The sequence below is a fragment of the Hyaena hyaena genome, unplaced genomic scaffold (genome assembly GCF_003009895.1).
Source record: "Hyaena hyaena isolate Hyena2069 unplaced genomic scaffold, ASM300989v1 scaffold_511, whole genome shotgun sequence".
NCBI lineage: Eukaryota > Metazoa > Chordata > Mammalia > Carnivora > Hyaenidae > Hyaena > Hyaena hyaena.
This window is the reverse complement of record NW_024081144.1, coordinates 1,296,566-1,308,198: the sequence shown is the minus strand read 5'-3', so window position 1 is coordinate 1,308,198 and position 11,633 is coordinate 1,296,566. Positions and strand designations below refer to the sequence as shown.

Genomic DNA, 11,633 nt, shown 5'->3' with positions numbered 1-11,633 from the left:
GAGAGAGAGAGAGAGAGAGAGACAGCATGAGCAGGGGAGGGTCAGAGAGAGAGGGAGACACAGACTGAAACAGGCTCCAGGCTCTGAGCTGGCAGTCAGCACAGAGCCCGACGCGGGGCTCGAACCCACAAACCGCGAGATCATGACCTGAGCTGAAGTCGGATGTTCAACCGACTGAGCCACCCAGGCGCCCCATAGAGAGGAGATTTCTTAATCCTTTGTTGTATTTCCTGCAGACTCTTCCAGCCGGTTTGCCTTTAATTTTGTTTTGCCAGAAGGTTTTCCCCATGGTCTTTTTTTCCCCCTTGTAATTTCCATTATTCTCTTACCACTTAGAGGTTTTGTAACCACGGCGGTAAAACCTCCTGGTCACATGTCCCGCCTGAGTAGAGAGGCAGGTGGACGTCAGCTGGCCCCTCTGGCGCCCGGTGTTCACCTCTGAGTGCGGGGTGTGCGTGGCCAGGGGACGCCGCGGGCCAGACGGCCCCGCCCAGGGCAGCGCCAGGACAGAGTTCTGGTCCCCCAGCTGCGGTGTCTTCCCGGCCTCGTCGACCCTGGTCACTGCCGCTGGTCTGGAAATCCCGGCCAGAATCTAGCGTCAGCCCCATGGACTCTCAAGCCCAGACACCCTGCCACCAGGTGGCACCCAGTCGTGGCTGGGACCCGATGCTGCGGCTCTGGGGACGCAAGCGCGCAGGGAGGAAACCCCTTGCCTTACGCGGTTTGTGCTTCAGGATCTCTCTCGTTGAGGTAGGGCTGGTTTCACTGCACCACGAAGTGCCAACGTTTATTTGGTGCTGATGCTGTTCCAGACACTACGTTGTGTAGTTCCCACGGGAGGAGTTCGGGGACCTGCCCCGTCGCAGGCGCTGGGGGTGAACCGCCGGGAGATTTCCCCGTCGGCCTGATCCACGATCCCTGTGCTGTTTTAGCGTGGGTAGCACAGACCCTTCACAGGTCTGAGGAGGGCTTGGGTCCACTCCTCAGAGTACAGAGAACTTCGCAGACAAGCGTGTGGGGGTCTAAGGCCTGGCTGTGACCTTGTGTCTGCACTGATTTCTGGGGACCCTTCCTGTACCTGCTTCTCTGGGAAGGGGGCCGGGAGTAGTCCGGGGAGCCAGGAAGTCCCGTGGCAGCCGCAGGGCGGGGGCACCGCCTTGACCTGCCCTTCTCTCCTAGGATGGCCATCGTCCCCATCGTCATCAGCCTGACCCTGACCACGCTGCTGGGTAACGCCATCGCCTTCGCCACCGGGGTGCTGTACGGACTCTCGGCTCTGGGCAAAAAGTGCGTTTGCCACTCCCAGCCCCTGGGAGGGATGCTTACTTCCCGCCTCCTGAAGGCTCTCCATGCGGAAGGTCCGAGAGGGACCCCTGCTGGCCATTTGTGGGAACAGGCACAGCGGCTGTCCCCAGGGTGTTGGCCTCTGAAGGGAATGAGGGCAAGTGGGTTTGTGGACTTCCTGGTGGCCTGGCTGTGGGGACGGCAGGTCTGCGTCCAGCGCCCACGCCTGGCATCCCAGCCAGTTGCCGCCGTGCCTCAGAGCCCGGGCAGCCTGTGCCGCTCTTAGAGGTGACACACCTGCCATCCTAGCAGTGGGGTCTCTGGGGGCACCAGATGCCCAGTAGGGTGTCCCTAGGTTGTGCCTCAGTCACGAGCCAGGTGTCTGCTGGTGGGTGGGAGGGTTGGGTGCCAGGTGCTGCTGACTCCCTCCCTCCGCAGGGGCGATGCCATCTCCTACGCCAGGATCCAGCAGCAGAAGCAGCAGGCGGATGAGGAGAAGCTCACCGACACCCTGGAGGGAGAGCTGTGAGGCAGGTCGGGTGACCCGCTCCCTCCCGCTCACCCCTCAGACTCTGTGTGAGCACGTCCCGCAGGAATGAGGCCTGGAGCGTTGACCCTGGAAGAGGAGCCCTTGCCTGGCTCCCGTCAGCCCCTCTACACCTGTCCCTACACCTGGACTCCTCTTCTGTCTTCCCTCTCTCCAGATTTGTCTCCCCTGCCCCGGGCCTTAGCAGCATGGAGATGGGCGGTGGCAGCTGGCAGCCCGGGCCTCGGGGTGACCCAGGCCGCAGGATTGGGGCAGAGCAGGGCCTGCCTGCACCCCCCCCCCCCCCAGCCAGCCAGGCTCCTTTGGACACGGGCCACCGAGTGGGCGTCCAGATCAGCACCGCTCGCAGGGCCGCAGGGCCAGGAGGAGCTTCCTTGGGAGACGCTGGTCCCGTCGTGAGCTGGGAGGCACGGCGCCCTGGGCCCGGGCATGGGTGGGTGAGCTTCCTCTCGCTCTCCATCAGCACAGCTGCTGCCCGAGGCCACCTCCCGCCGCGCGGGCCCCTCCTGCCACTCTGCTGTCCGTGGGGGCCCGCAGCGCTCCCAGGATGCTCCTCGGGCCCGGGCAGCAGCCGGACGGCTGCCTAGGGAGCGCCCCTCCCCCGGTTCCCGGGAACCTTGGACTGGGCCACTCCGGGAGACTTCTCGTGGGTTCTCCTCGACGACCCCCAAGGCCCTGGTGCTAAGGAAGCGGGGAGGGCAGGCTCTCCCCTGCCCCACGGGGTGGGCTGTCCACGTGTCCGTGTGCTCCTGCCGTGTTGGCTGTGGCCTGAGCCCAGTCGGTGGGGCCAAACTCGACCCGCCTCCCATACCCCTGCCGGCCTGACCTCTACTCTGTCTCCGGAGAGCTTCAGGTATCTGGGGAGCTGGGCAGAGGCCAGAGCCACCTCCACCCCCGTGAGCTGTCCGTACCAGGTACCAGGCCCGTCGGAGGTGGGGGGCTGAGGAAGTGGCTCTGCCGGGGATGTGCACTGTCACCCCAGCCTCCCTCCCTCCACCATTCCTTGCACCCCCTGTGCGCTTCTGCCTCAGCCCGCTGCCTGCCCCGCCAGCCCCATCGGTACCCAGCTGCTAAGGCTGAGCCCGGGCAGTGATGGGTACACACGGGCTGGTGTGGAAAGGGCTCCGTCCGGGGCCCAGCTTCCACTCATCCTTCTCCCACGGCCCCAAGCTACGCCTGCTCCAAGCCCCGAGCTTCGGCCAAGCCCCGCTTTGTTGAAACCAGCCCTACAGCTGTGTCCGGATCTTTGCTTCCCAGAGGGGGCTCTCCTCCTGGGGCTTCTTAGTGTCCCCTGCGGAGCGGCACTCACTGGCCCAGGGATCCTGGTCTGGGTCGCGCCCCCCCGCCCCCCCCCAGCCTTCCAGCGAGCCGGCCAGGCCGAGCCCTAGGGCAGCACGGGCCCTGCAGCATGGCCAGCGGGCAGGACACGTGCCTTCAGGGGTCCTCTGGGACCACCGTTCTCAAGCCAGCACTGGGTTCCAAGGGCTATGGGCTTCAGGCCTCTCCAGGCGGGTGGGGGGTGTGGATGTGTGTGTCTGCTGTGTGTGCTGTGATCAAGACCTGTCTACCTCCCAAGAGGAGGAAGGGCCCTGCCCGCCCCTCTTGGCTCATTCTTATCTGGGAAATGGGACCCAGGGGTCCCTTCTGCCCAGCCCTCCTGCCCCTGCTGCAGGGGCCTCGCTGGCGGGGGACTCTCTGCTGCAGGAGAGGGGCTGGCTGTGTGTCCTGGAAGGTTGCACCTCCATTCTGTCAGCAGGTCCCGTGGGTGGTGGGTGGTGGGAGGGCCCTCCGACCTCTTAGTCACAGGCAAGAATGGACATGTCACGTGCCCGAGGTTCCCAGTGAGTGCAGCCTACTGGTCCCTAGCCGGGGATCCTGTCCCCCCCCGCCCGTGTGGGCTGCTGCCTCGCAAGGGACATGTGTCCGGGTGGCAGAAGGGGCTGGGCTGCCAGGGCCCACTCTCACCTCGGTGGGTCTGGACTCTGTCTTCTTGGGGTCCTCGTTCACCGTCCGTGTTTCACTTGTGGTTTGAGCAATAAAGCCTGGCGGTAGTTTGAATGCTCGCTCGCGCTCTGCCTGCCCCCTTCTCCCTGGTGCCGCGAGTAAGGGGGCCGGGACCTCTAGTCCTGGGAGTAACTGCCATTTTATTGCGGACCTTCAGTGCTGCTGGCCTGTTGGCAGCATCTCAGGGAAGTGGCTTGTCGCAGTCACACAGCCGGGAGGAGCCAGAGCCCGTCTGCCGGGGCCGTCCTGTGACCGGGCTCTCCCAGGCCGCCTTGCCCCTTCTCTCTGCCTCCCCGCGGCCAAGTCAGGGGCGGCCACAAAGGGGGCCTTGCCCGGGGCATTAGGCCCTGGCAGCCTTGGCTGAGAGTTTGGGTCTGGCCTAGCCTGGATGCTGCGTGGGCTCCCCCACCTGTGACAGACCCCATTCCCTCCCACTCCAGGGCCGAGAGCCTGATTTATTGTTACAGACGGGGTGAACATGGTTTACAGACCAGGGCACTTCAGAGCCCCGTTTCCAGAGGTCGGGCAGGTGTAGGAGGAAGTGTCTGTGCTGGGCTTTGTGCCCTGGCCTGGGAGTCCAGAATGTTCTCTGTGGCATCCACAGCTTCCAGAAGTGCAGATCTGTCTTCCCGCCCGTAGTTAGGACGCTCAGTGGTGACTCAGCGTCAGAACAGAATGGCATGACGACGTCCTGTGTGGACCCGGCCACCGCCTCCTGCCCTGTCCGGCTCTGTCCTTGGTCCAGCCCTCTGCGGGGGCATCCTCCGCACATGAGTAAGGGCCGAGGTCCCAGGGTCACCCAGCAGGGCCTTGTCCTGGACCCGGGGCCGTGTACTCCCCTGTGGCCCATGGCTGCCTCCTCTGCCAGCGGGTCTTGGCCGATGAGCAGGTGACATGGCTGAGCTGGGGCCCAGGCTAGACAGGGGTGCTGCCTGCCCAGAGCCAGAAGCACACTCTGGGGGCCTGCCCTGCTTCTGTCTGATCCTCCTGGGCTCCGTCTGATGGCATGTTGCTGCTGCCCCCTGGGCTTGGGGTGCAGGCTTGTGGCCAGCACAGAGGCCCGGCGTCCAGTGGTTGGCCCCTCCCAGGTGGGGACCCTGGCCTAGTGCAGGAAGGACCTCCTCCCAGTGCGGAAGAAGGACTCAATCTGCTCCAGCGACCGGCCCTTGGTCTCAGGCACGCAGCAGCCAGTGAACAGCAGGTTGGCCAAGCAGATGGCAGCAAAGAAGAAGAAAGGCACCTGGAGGCCGAAGGCATTCTGGGGACACGGAGGGAACGGTCACACAGGGGCTCCCAGCATCGTCCTGCCCCAGCATGCGCCTAGGGGGTCCCGCACCTGCTTATCCGCCTGCCCGCAGGCCTCACTGGGCTCCACACTGCCTCCCCGTGGGAGACACAGGGGCTTTAGCAGGTCATCCCGCCCAGCCCCAGGCCCTCGAGGTCTGGGGCAGCCTCCCTGTGGTGCCGGGCCCCTAGGACTTCCCCCGCCCTGGCCCGGACCTGGGACCTGGACCTCTGGTCTCAGCCTCAGCTCAGACCCCCACCTCTCTCCCTCGCTGCCCCTGGCCAGGACCACACCCCACACGCCCTCCTGCCGTGCCCCAAGCTCGTCTGTGACACTCTGTCGGAGCTGTGCATGCTCTGGGTGCCCCCAACCTTGCCCTGACCCACAGCCTCCACCAGGACAGGCGCTGCCGAGCTGCCCTGGGAGGGGCTTGAACCGAGAGAGAGAGGAGAGGCATGGGGGACGCGCGCACAGAGCTGGATGTGCACTGTCCAGCAGAGATCCACGCTGAGAGACCCAAAGTGCGCGTGGACAAGTGTGGCCCACGGGGCGTGGTCGCCCTGGCCCGGGAGGACCTCTGTGGCACTTGGAGGTTGTGCCCGAGAAGCCCGAGCCCAGCCCCCGGCACTCACCACCACCAGCAGGAAGGACTTGGTGAGGGCGAAGGCGGTGAGCCAGCTGACCAGCACGCAGAGCCCCGAGGCCACGCCGCGGGCTTTCAGGGGCAGGATCTCGGACATGAGGAGCCAGGTGATGGGCCCCCAGCCCATGGCGTAGCCTGCCGACAGAGGGGACGTGGGGCCTCTAATGCCTCCACTGAGCTGCCGAGACCCCTCCCCGGCCACCCTGCCAGACCCGGACAGCGCGGCCCTGCCCGTGCCCTACACGTCCCCGCACCCTAGCCCGAGACAGCCCCTCTCTAGCTGGCCACCGGCCCCCCCAGCCACTCCCCACCACCCCCGCCTGTGCTGCTGGGGTCATTGCCACACCTACCCATGATGAAGAGCATGGTGGCCACCAGGGGCACCAGGGTGAGGTAGCTGGTGGGTGTGGCCAGGGGCTGCTCCGTGCCCCCCAAGGGCACACTCTCCATGCCCACAGTGCTATTGGGAGCCAAAGGCTTTGGACTGAAGTGGACATACAGTCCCAGTGTCAGGTTGGCAGCAAACATGATGGTGGCTGTGGACAGACAGGTGGCCCTCGGAGGGGCCAGGACCGTCTGAGCTGGGTGCTTCGCCAGCACCCTGCGCCCTGTGTGGCCCAGTTCTCATCCAAGGCCACTGTCATGGCCTGTCAGTGACTAGACGCTTCCTGCAGAGCTCTGACCCTGCCTGCGCGTGAGCTGCTGTCACACCCACTCACAGCTGGCTCGCTTGCTCACCCAGGCCCCAGCAGATCTTTCTGGAGCAGCTCGTCACTGCCAGGCCCCGTGCTGGGCACTAGTGGGGGTAAGGCCAGCACGGCAGGTCTGACCCAGCCTCCCCCCCCCTCCCCCCGGAGCTCCCAGCCACGTGGGCGGGCTGCAGCAGGGGTCAGCAGGGGCAGGGGGCGGGCCAGGGCTCACCTGAGACGAAGAGCAGAACCTTGCGGCCAGCCAGGTCCATGGTGAGGGCGGCAATCAGCACAGAGAAGAGCCTCACGGCCCCCACAATGGCTGCGTCATCCTTCGGGGGCTGCAGGGAGGGGGCCACCGGGAGCTGAGGGACCCTGCCTGCCACTCCTGTCCCACCTGCCCCCCCACAAGGCGCTGCAGGGCGCCCAGGCGCCAAGCCATGGGCACATTGAGCCATGGTGCTGGGCGCTTCCTCTGGTCACCTAGCTGGGCCCGCGGGGCCTCTCGGCCAGGGCACAACGGCCACGCCCGCCACCGAGCAAAGGCCAGCAGAGAGTCCAGGCATCACAGCGACTTGTGGGACTGCACTGTCACTAATCTTTAAATCTCATCTCCCTCTGAGCCCAGGACAGGCTGATGGAGGCCTCCTCTCTGCTATCTCCGTTCTCCAGAGGCGGAAGCTGAGGTCTGGGAGGGGCGTGGCCGATGCTCTGAACCCTGGGGTCCACGGCCCCCAAGGGCCCTGCACTTCTATACAGTGGGCTCCTCAGTAATCCTGTCTGTTTGAAAACATATGAGGTTGCTGACGACTGTTATTCTGAGAAGGGGTGGATGGCACAACAGTGGAGAGAGATCCGAGGGGGCTCCACACGGCGCATGTGCCCCTGGCCCGAGGTGCTCAGTAAGGGACGGCCTCTGCGGGTACCGTGGACAGAGCTGGGGTGGTGTGGGGCCGGGGTCTCACCAGCAGGACTGCGGTGCTTTCGAAGATGGGCTGCAGGTAGACAAGGATGGGCGTGATGCCCGTCAGCTGCTGCAGGAAGCGCATCAGCACAGCGATGAGGATGGGCCGGTACACGTGGGGGCTCCGGGCCTCGGCCCATGACACACGGGTGCTCTAGAAACACAGAGCTGCTGCTGAGCGTGCTCCCCACCCCGCCCTGGACTCCTCCCTTCCTCCAGGAAAAGACACTGTGCACCGAGCAATCCAGCCACGGACCCCCGCCCCCCAGCCCCAGGCTCTTGGATGAGTGGGTGGGACAAGGCAGGTGTCGGTGGCTTGGAGCCCGTGCTCTGGGTCAGGGGCGGCAGCATCTCCCCTTCCCCTCATTCTTAGAGGTGGGGTCGCTGTCTTCCCCGTTCCCCAGGACAAGCGACCAAGGCTCAGAGAGGCCCAGTGGCTGGCTGGGCCACACAGGGCCGCGCACCCACCCTCCCACACCTGTCTCTGGACGTTGTCCTGGATCTGCGAGAACTCCCAGCGGATGTCAGTGTCGGCCCCGCGCAGCCAGGCCAGCGACCGCAGCGCCTCCGCGTCCCTGCCCCGCGACAGCAGGAAGCGAGGGGAGTTGGGCATGAAGCTGAGCAGCACGGTCATGACGAGCACTGGCCCTTCCCCGGCCACAGCCAGCCAGCGCCACGGCAGCAGGAGGCCTGCGGGCGAGGATGGGGTGAGGAGCCGGCGTCTAGGCTGGACGTACGTCCCCTCCTATCGGTGCCTCTGAGCAGCCTCCTCCGTCCTCAAGCGCTAGTCCCAGGGCCATCTCCATCTCCCACAGGAAGCCTACCCTGCTTGCCCCAGGCCTCTGTGGTCTAAACCAGGAGGGGCTCCCGGGATTGCCTGGCCTCTAACACAGGGCCCAGCACACAGCAGAAGGTCCTTGGAGGGTCTCAAGGGCCTTGGCAGGGTGACGGGGGGCTAGACTGAGCAGGCAAGGCCCCAGGCTTCCATCTCCAAACCCCCCCCTCCCCGTCTCAAGCAGACGTGCTCTGATCCCTTTTCCATATGGACTTCACATATGACCAGAGAGAGGCAAGGCATTGCCTAGAGGTACACGGCACAGTGGTGGCTGAGCAAGCGTCTTGTCCCCCAGCTCAGGGTTTGTTCCGGGGCGCACTCACTGCCCTTCTACCCACATCTGCTCAGCAGCGGTACCCTGTTACCTCCCCCCCCCCGCCTGCACACAGGAGGTGCTCGCTGCTCGTCTGGATGATACTTGCCAAGGGCGTAGAGGGACAGTGACCCGAATACCGCCATGAGCTGGGGTGTGGCCCCCAGGGCCCCACGGACGCCTGGGGGAGCGATCTCAGACACGTACACCTGCAAGACATGGTGAAGTTTAGGCTGCTGGGCCCGGCCCAAGATGGGAGGCGTGGCCTGGTGAGTGGCCCTTGCAGAGTGAGCAGTGGGGACTCCCGGTGGGGTTCTTATCCTGATGGGGACTCAGTCCATTTCCCTGTCAATGGGCAGAAGCTCTGAAAACGGGTAGCCTGAGGTTGGGAAGCAGAGTAGACCCTGCTCCCCAGGGGGAACAACTGCCACCTCCAGGGCATGTGGGGCGGGGCCGTGGGAGGGGCCGTGGGGGGGCTAGGGCAGACACTTCCCCTTCTCCCCTTGCTCAGGGCAGATTTTCTCCAATTGAGCAATGTGCCTGATTGTCAGGAAATGGGGTAGGAACTATGGGGAATCCAGAGTGAGGTCAACTGGGGGTGTGGGGCCAGATTTCCCTGAAATGGGCTGTTCTGGTGGAGGTAAGCTGAGGCTCCCTGGCAAATATAACCTCCCCCTGACCAGCTGGCTCTAGGGCAGGAGGCTTTAGGTACTCAGTGCTCTCTCTGCGCAGTGCTGAGGCGGCGAGGGGACAGGGTGGGCGGTCCTGGCCTTACCGGGATGCAGGCAGCTGTGAGCCCCCCGGCGAAGCCCGTCAGCGTCCTCCCTAGCAGCAGCATCCAGAAGCTGTGGGCGCCTGCCATGAGTGCGTAGCCAGCTGCCGAGGGTACGGCTGAGAACATGATGCTGAGCTTCCGTCCCAGGAGATCGTTGAGGACCATGGCGCTGAGGCCCCCAGCCGCCGCGCCCAAGGTGAATATGGACTGCAGGAGAGGAGTGCACGGCAGACGTGTGTGGGCACCCCGCACTCCTGCCATGCCCCCCCCATCAGGGCCTAGAGGCAGCTTTTCCAGGCCCACCGTGGGCTCCTGGGGTTCAGGACTCAGGCCCTGAATGGTAGTGAGCCTCCCGTCTCCAGGTGTGTACAAGCAGCATGTGCGTAACCATTCGCTAGAGATGCCACCATGGGCGGGGGCCTGCTCTGCACAGGATGTGGGGCCGTGTGCCCACGGTGGTTTTGCTCAGCTGAACGTCTAAATGTCTGATGCGAGATTGCAGCAGACTGGAGGATTCTGTAACCTAAAGCCCCTGGCATGTTTAGCCTTGGGGGTTCTTGGAGTCCCTGTGGCGTGGAGTGAGTAGGATCCGGTCAGCAACTGGGGCACGTCGCTTGGCCGATCTGAGCCTCAGTTACGTTAGCTGTTTTATGGGGGATGGCAGGGGTCCCCACGCTTAGGGTTGGCCCAGGACTTAACCAGCTCTCTCGGAAAGTATCCAGCAGATCCCTGGCGCATACTAAATGCTCAACACACTGGGTATTATCTTAGCTACTATGCTGTCATTGTACATTTACGGCTACTAAGATTATAATTCTAGAATTCTGGGACTCTCAGGGCCTCTGCCCTTCCCTTCCACTCACCCACACTCTGTCCTGGGACCCTCCTCGCCCCAGCCGGTGCCTCTTTCTATCGGCACCTGATGCCCTGTCCCTCATCAACCCGAGAGGCGTCTGCTCTGCTGTGACAGCCCGGCTATGGGTGGGGGGCAGTCTGGGGAGCCCTTAACCCCCCGGGGGGAGACCTGGAGGCCAACACCCCCACACTTGTTCCTTCCCACACCTTCTCCTTCAGCTCTCACTTCCTCCTTCTGATTCAGAGCCATCATCTGGCCGCACTCTCCCACTGCCCCTCCTGCAGCCCGGCGTGGATGGGGTGGGTGGGGAGGGGGCAGACCAGGGCCCTCGAAGGGGCCCCATGCCTGACATTTTGGGGGTCCCTAGCTTCGTGGGTCCCTGCTCACCCTGCCCTGTCCATCTCCAGCTCAGAGCATGGCTCTTACCCCAAACCAGGATGCCTGGGTTTTGGTCAGCCTCAGGTCCGGGTCCAAGGAGAGCTCCAGAGCAGGGATGACAGGGGACGTGTAGACGAGGGCGTACCCAAAGCTGAAATTGCCCAGCACGGCGGCAAAGGTAGCCAGGAACACCCTCTTGTTCCGTGGGGCGCTGGTGGGGGGTGGGCAGGATGATGAGGTCTTTGAGTTCCTCCTCCCCCAGCTGCTGAACCTGCCCTGAGCCAATGGCTGCCCGCTCAGGCGGTGAGAGCAGCGCTGGGGAGGGCCGGTTCAGGGCCAGACTGCCAGCCCCCAGAGCCTGGTGCCCTCTCGCTTGGAGAATTCCCCAGGACGGTCCCCAAAGCCCATCCCCGTGGCTGTGACACGGGTGAGGGAGCGCTTTTCGCTAGAAGAGGAGGCTTGGTTTCTGCTGCCGGCTTTGCCGCTGAAACTTGCTGTGTGACCTTAGGCAAGCCCCTTGCCCTCTCTGGGTTTCACTCACCTTATCTGAGCCCGCTGGGGGCTGGGCCCTGTACAGGGGGGAGCAGCTCCTTAAATAAAACTAGGGTGTCTGGGGCAGGAGGCGACCCGATGGACCCTTGGTGGACACTCACGGAAGGTCAGAGAAGGCCCGAGGCGGAAGCCAGCCCCCGCCCGCAGCCCCCATGCCCAGCGACTCTCACCCGGCTCGCGTCCTCTCCCCCGGCGACGGCGACGCGGACGACTTCTCAGGGAAGGTGTCATAGTCCGGGCCCTCGGCGCCCAGCAGCGGCTCCTGCATCGCGGCCCCTGCGCGCGGAGTCCGTGCCTCCGCCGGGCGCCGGTGCTGGGGGACAGCTCCTGCCGGAGGCGGGGGCCGCGGCGGCGCCGAGCATCCGGCTGCGGCTGCAGCTCCGCCCCTCGGCCGCGATTGGCTGCCGGGCGGCCTCGCGGGGCGGGCGCGGGCCAATGGGGCGGCCGCGAGCGGTGCGGAGGCGCGGGTGCGGGCGCGGTGCCTGGGCTGGGCGCGGGCGGGGTGCGG

General features: G+C 65.0%; 2 protein-coding genes across 2 annotated transcripts in view; one reads left to right on the top strand and one right to left on the bottom strand.

Annotated features, from left to right (window-relative positions):
- CACFD1 (calcium channel flower domain containing 1) overlaps positions 1 to 3,894 on the top strand; it is a 10,641-nt gene extending 6,747 nt beyond the window's left edge. The window contains exons 4-5 of the mRNA XM_039255161.1: positions 1,180 to 1,287; positions 1,723 to 3,894. Coding sequence (XP_039111092.1) covers positions 1,180 to 1,287; positions 1,723 to 1,813 — 199 coding nt within the window. The 3' untranslated portion in view covers positions 1,814 to 3,894. The remainder of the gene's footprint in view (positions 1 to 1,179; positions 1,288 to 1,722) is intronic.
- Positions 3,895 to 3,955: 61 nt separating this feature from the next.
- SLC2A6 (solute carrier family 2 member 6) lies at positions 3,956 to 11,429 on the bottom strand. Its single transcript, XM_039255145.1, has 10 exons — positions 11,296 to 11,429; positions 10,622 to 10,784; positions 9,340 to 9,546; positions 8,674 to 8,773; positions 7,895 to 8,106; positions 7,418 to 7,570; positions 6,685 to 6,793; positions 6,114 to 6,299; positions 5,753 to 5,898; positions 3,956 to 5,093 (listed from the first exon to the last, which is right to left on the bottom strand). The coding sequence occupies exons 1-10, from the start codon at positions 11,391 to 11,393 to the stop codon at positions 4,938 to 4,940; spliced, it is 1,530 nt and encodes a 509-aa protein (XP_039111076.1). The 5' UTR covers positions 11,394 to 11,429; the 3' UTR covers positions 3,956 to 4,937.
- Between the last annotated feature and the right edge of the window lie 204 nt (positions 11,430 to 11,633).

Excerpts from the sequence above, each read along its gene's own strand:
- SLC2A6 (XM_039255145.1), bottom strand. The coding sequence starts at position 11,393 with ATGCAGGAGCCGCTGCTGGGCGCCGAGGGCCCGGACTATGACACCTTC. Across the intron at positions 10,785-11,295 it reads GGGGAGAGGACGCGAGCCGG|CGCCCCACGGAACAAGAGGG; the intron begins GTGAGAGTCGCT and ends ACCCCCCACCAG. Across the intron at positions 8,774-9,339 it reads TCACAGCTGCCTGCATCCCG|GTGTACGTGTCTGAGATCGC; the intron begins GTAAGGCCAGGA and ends CATGTCTTGCAG.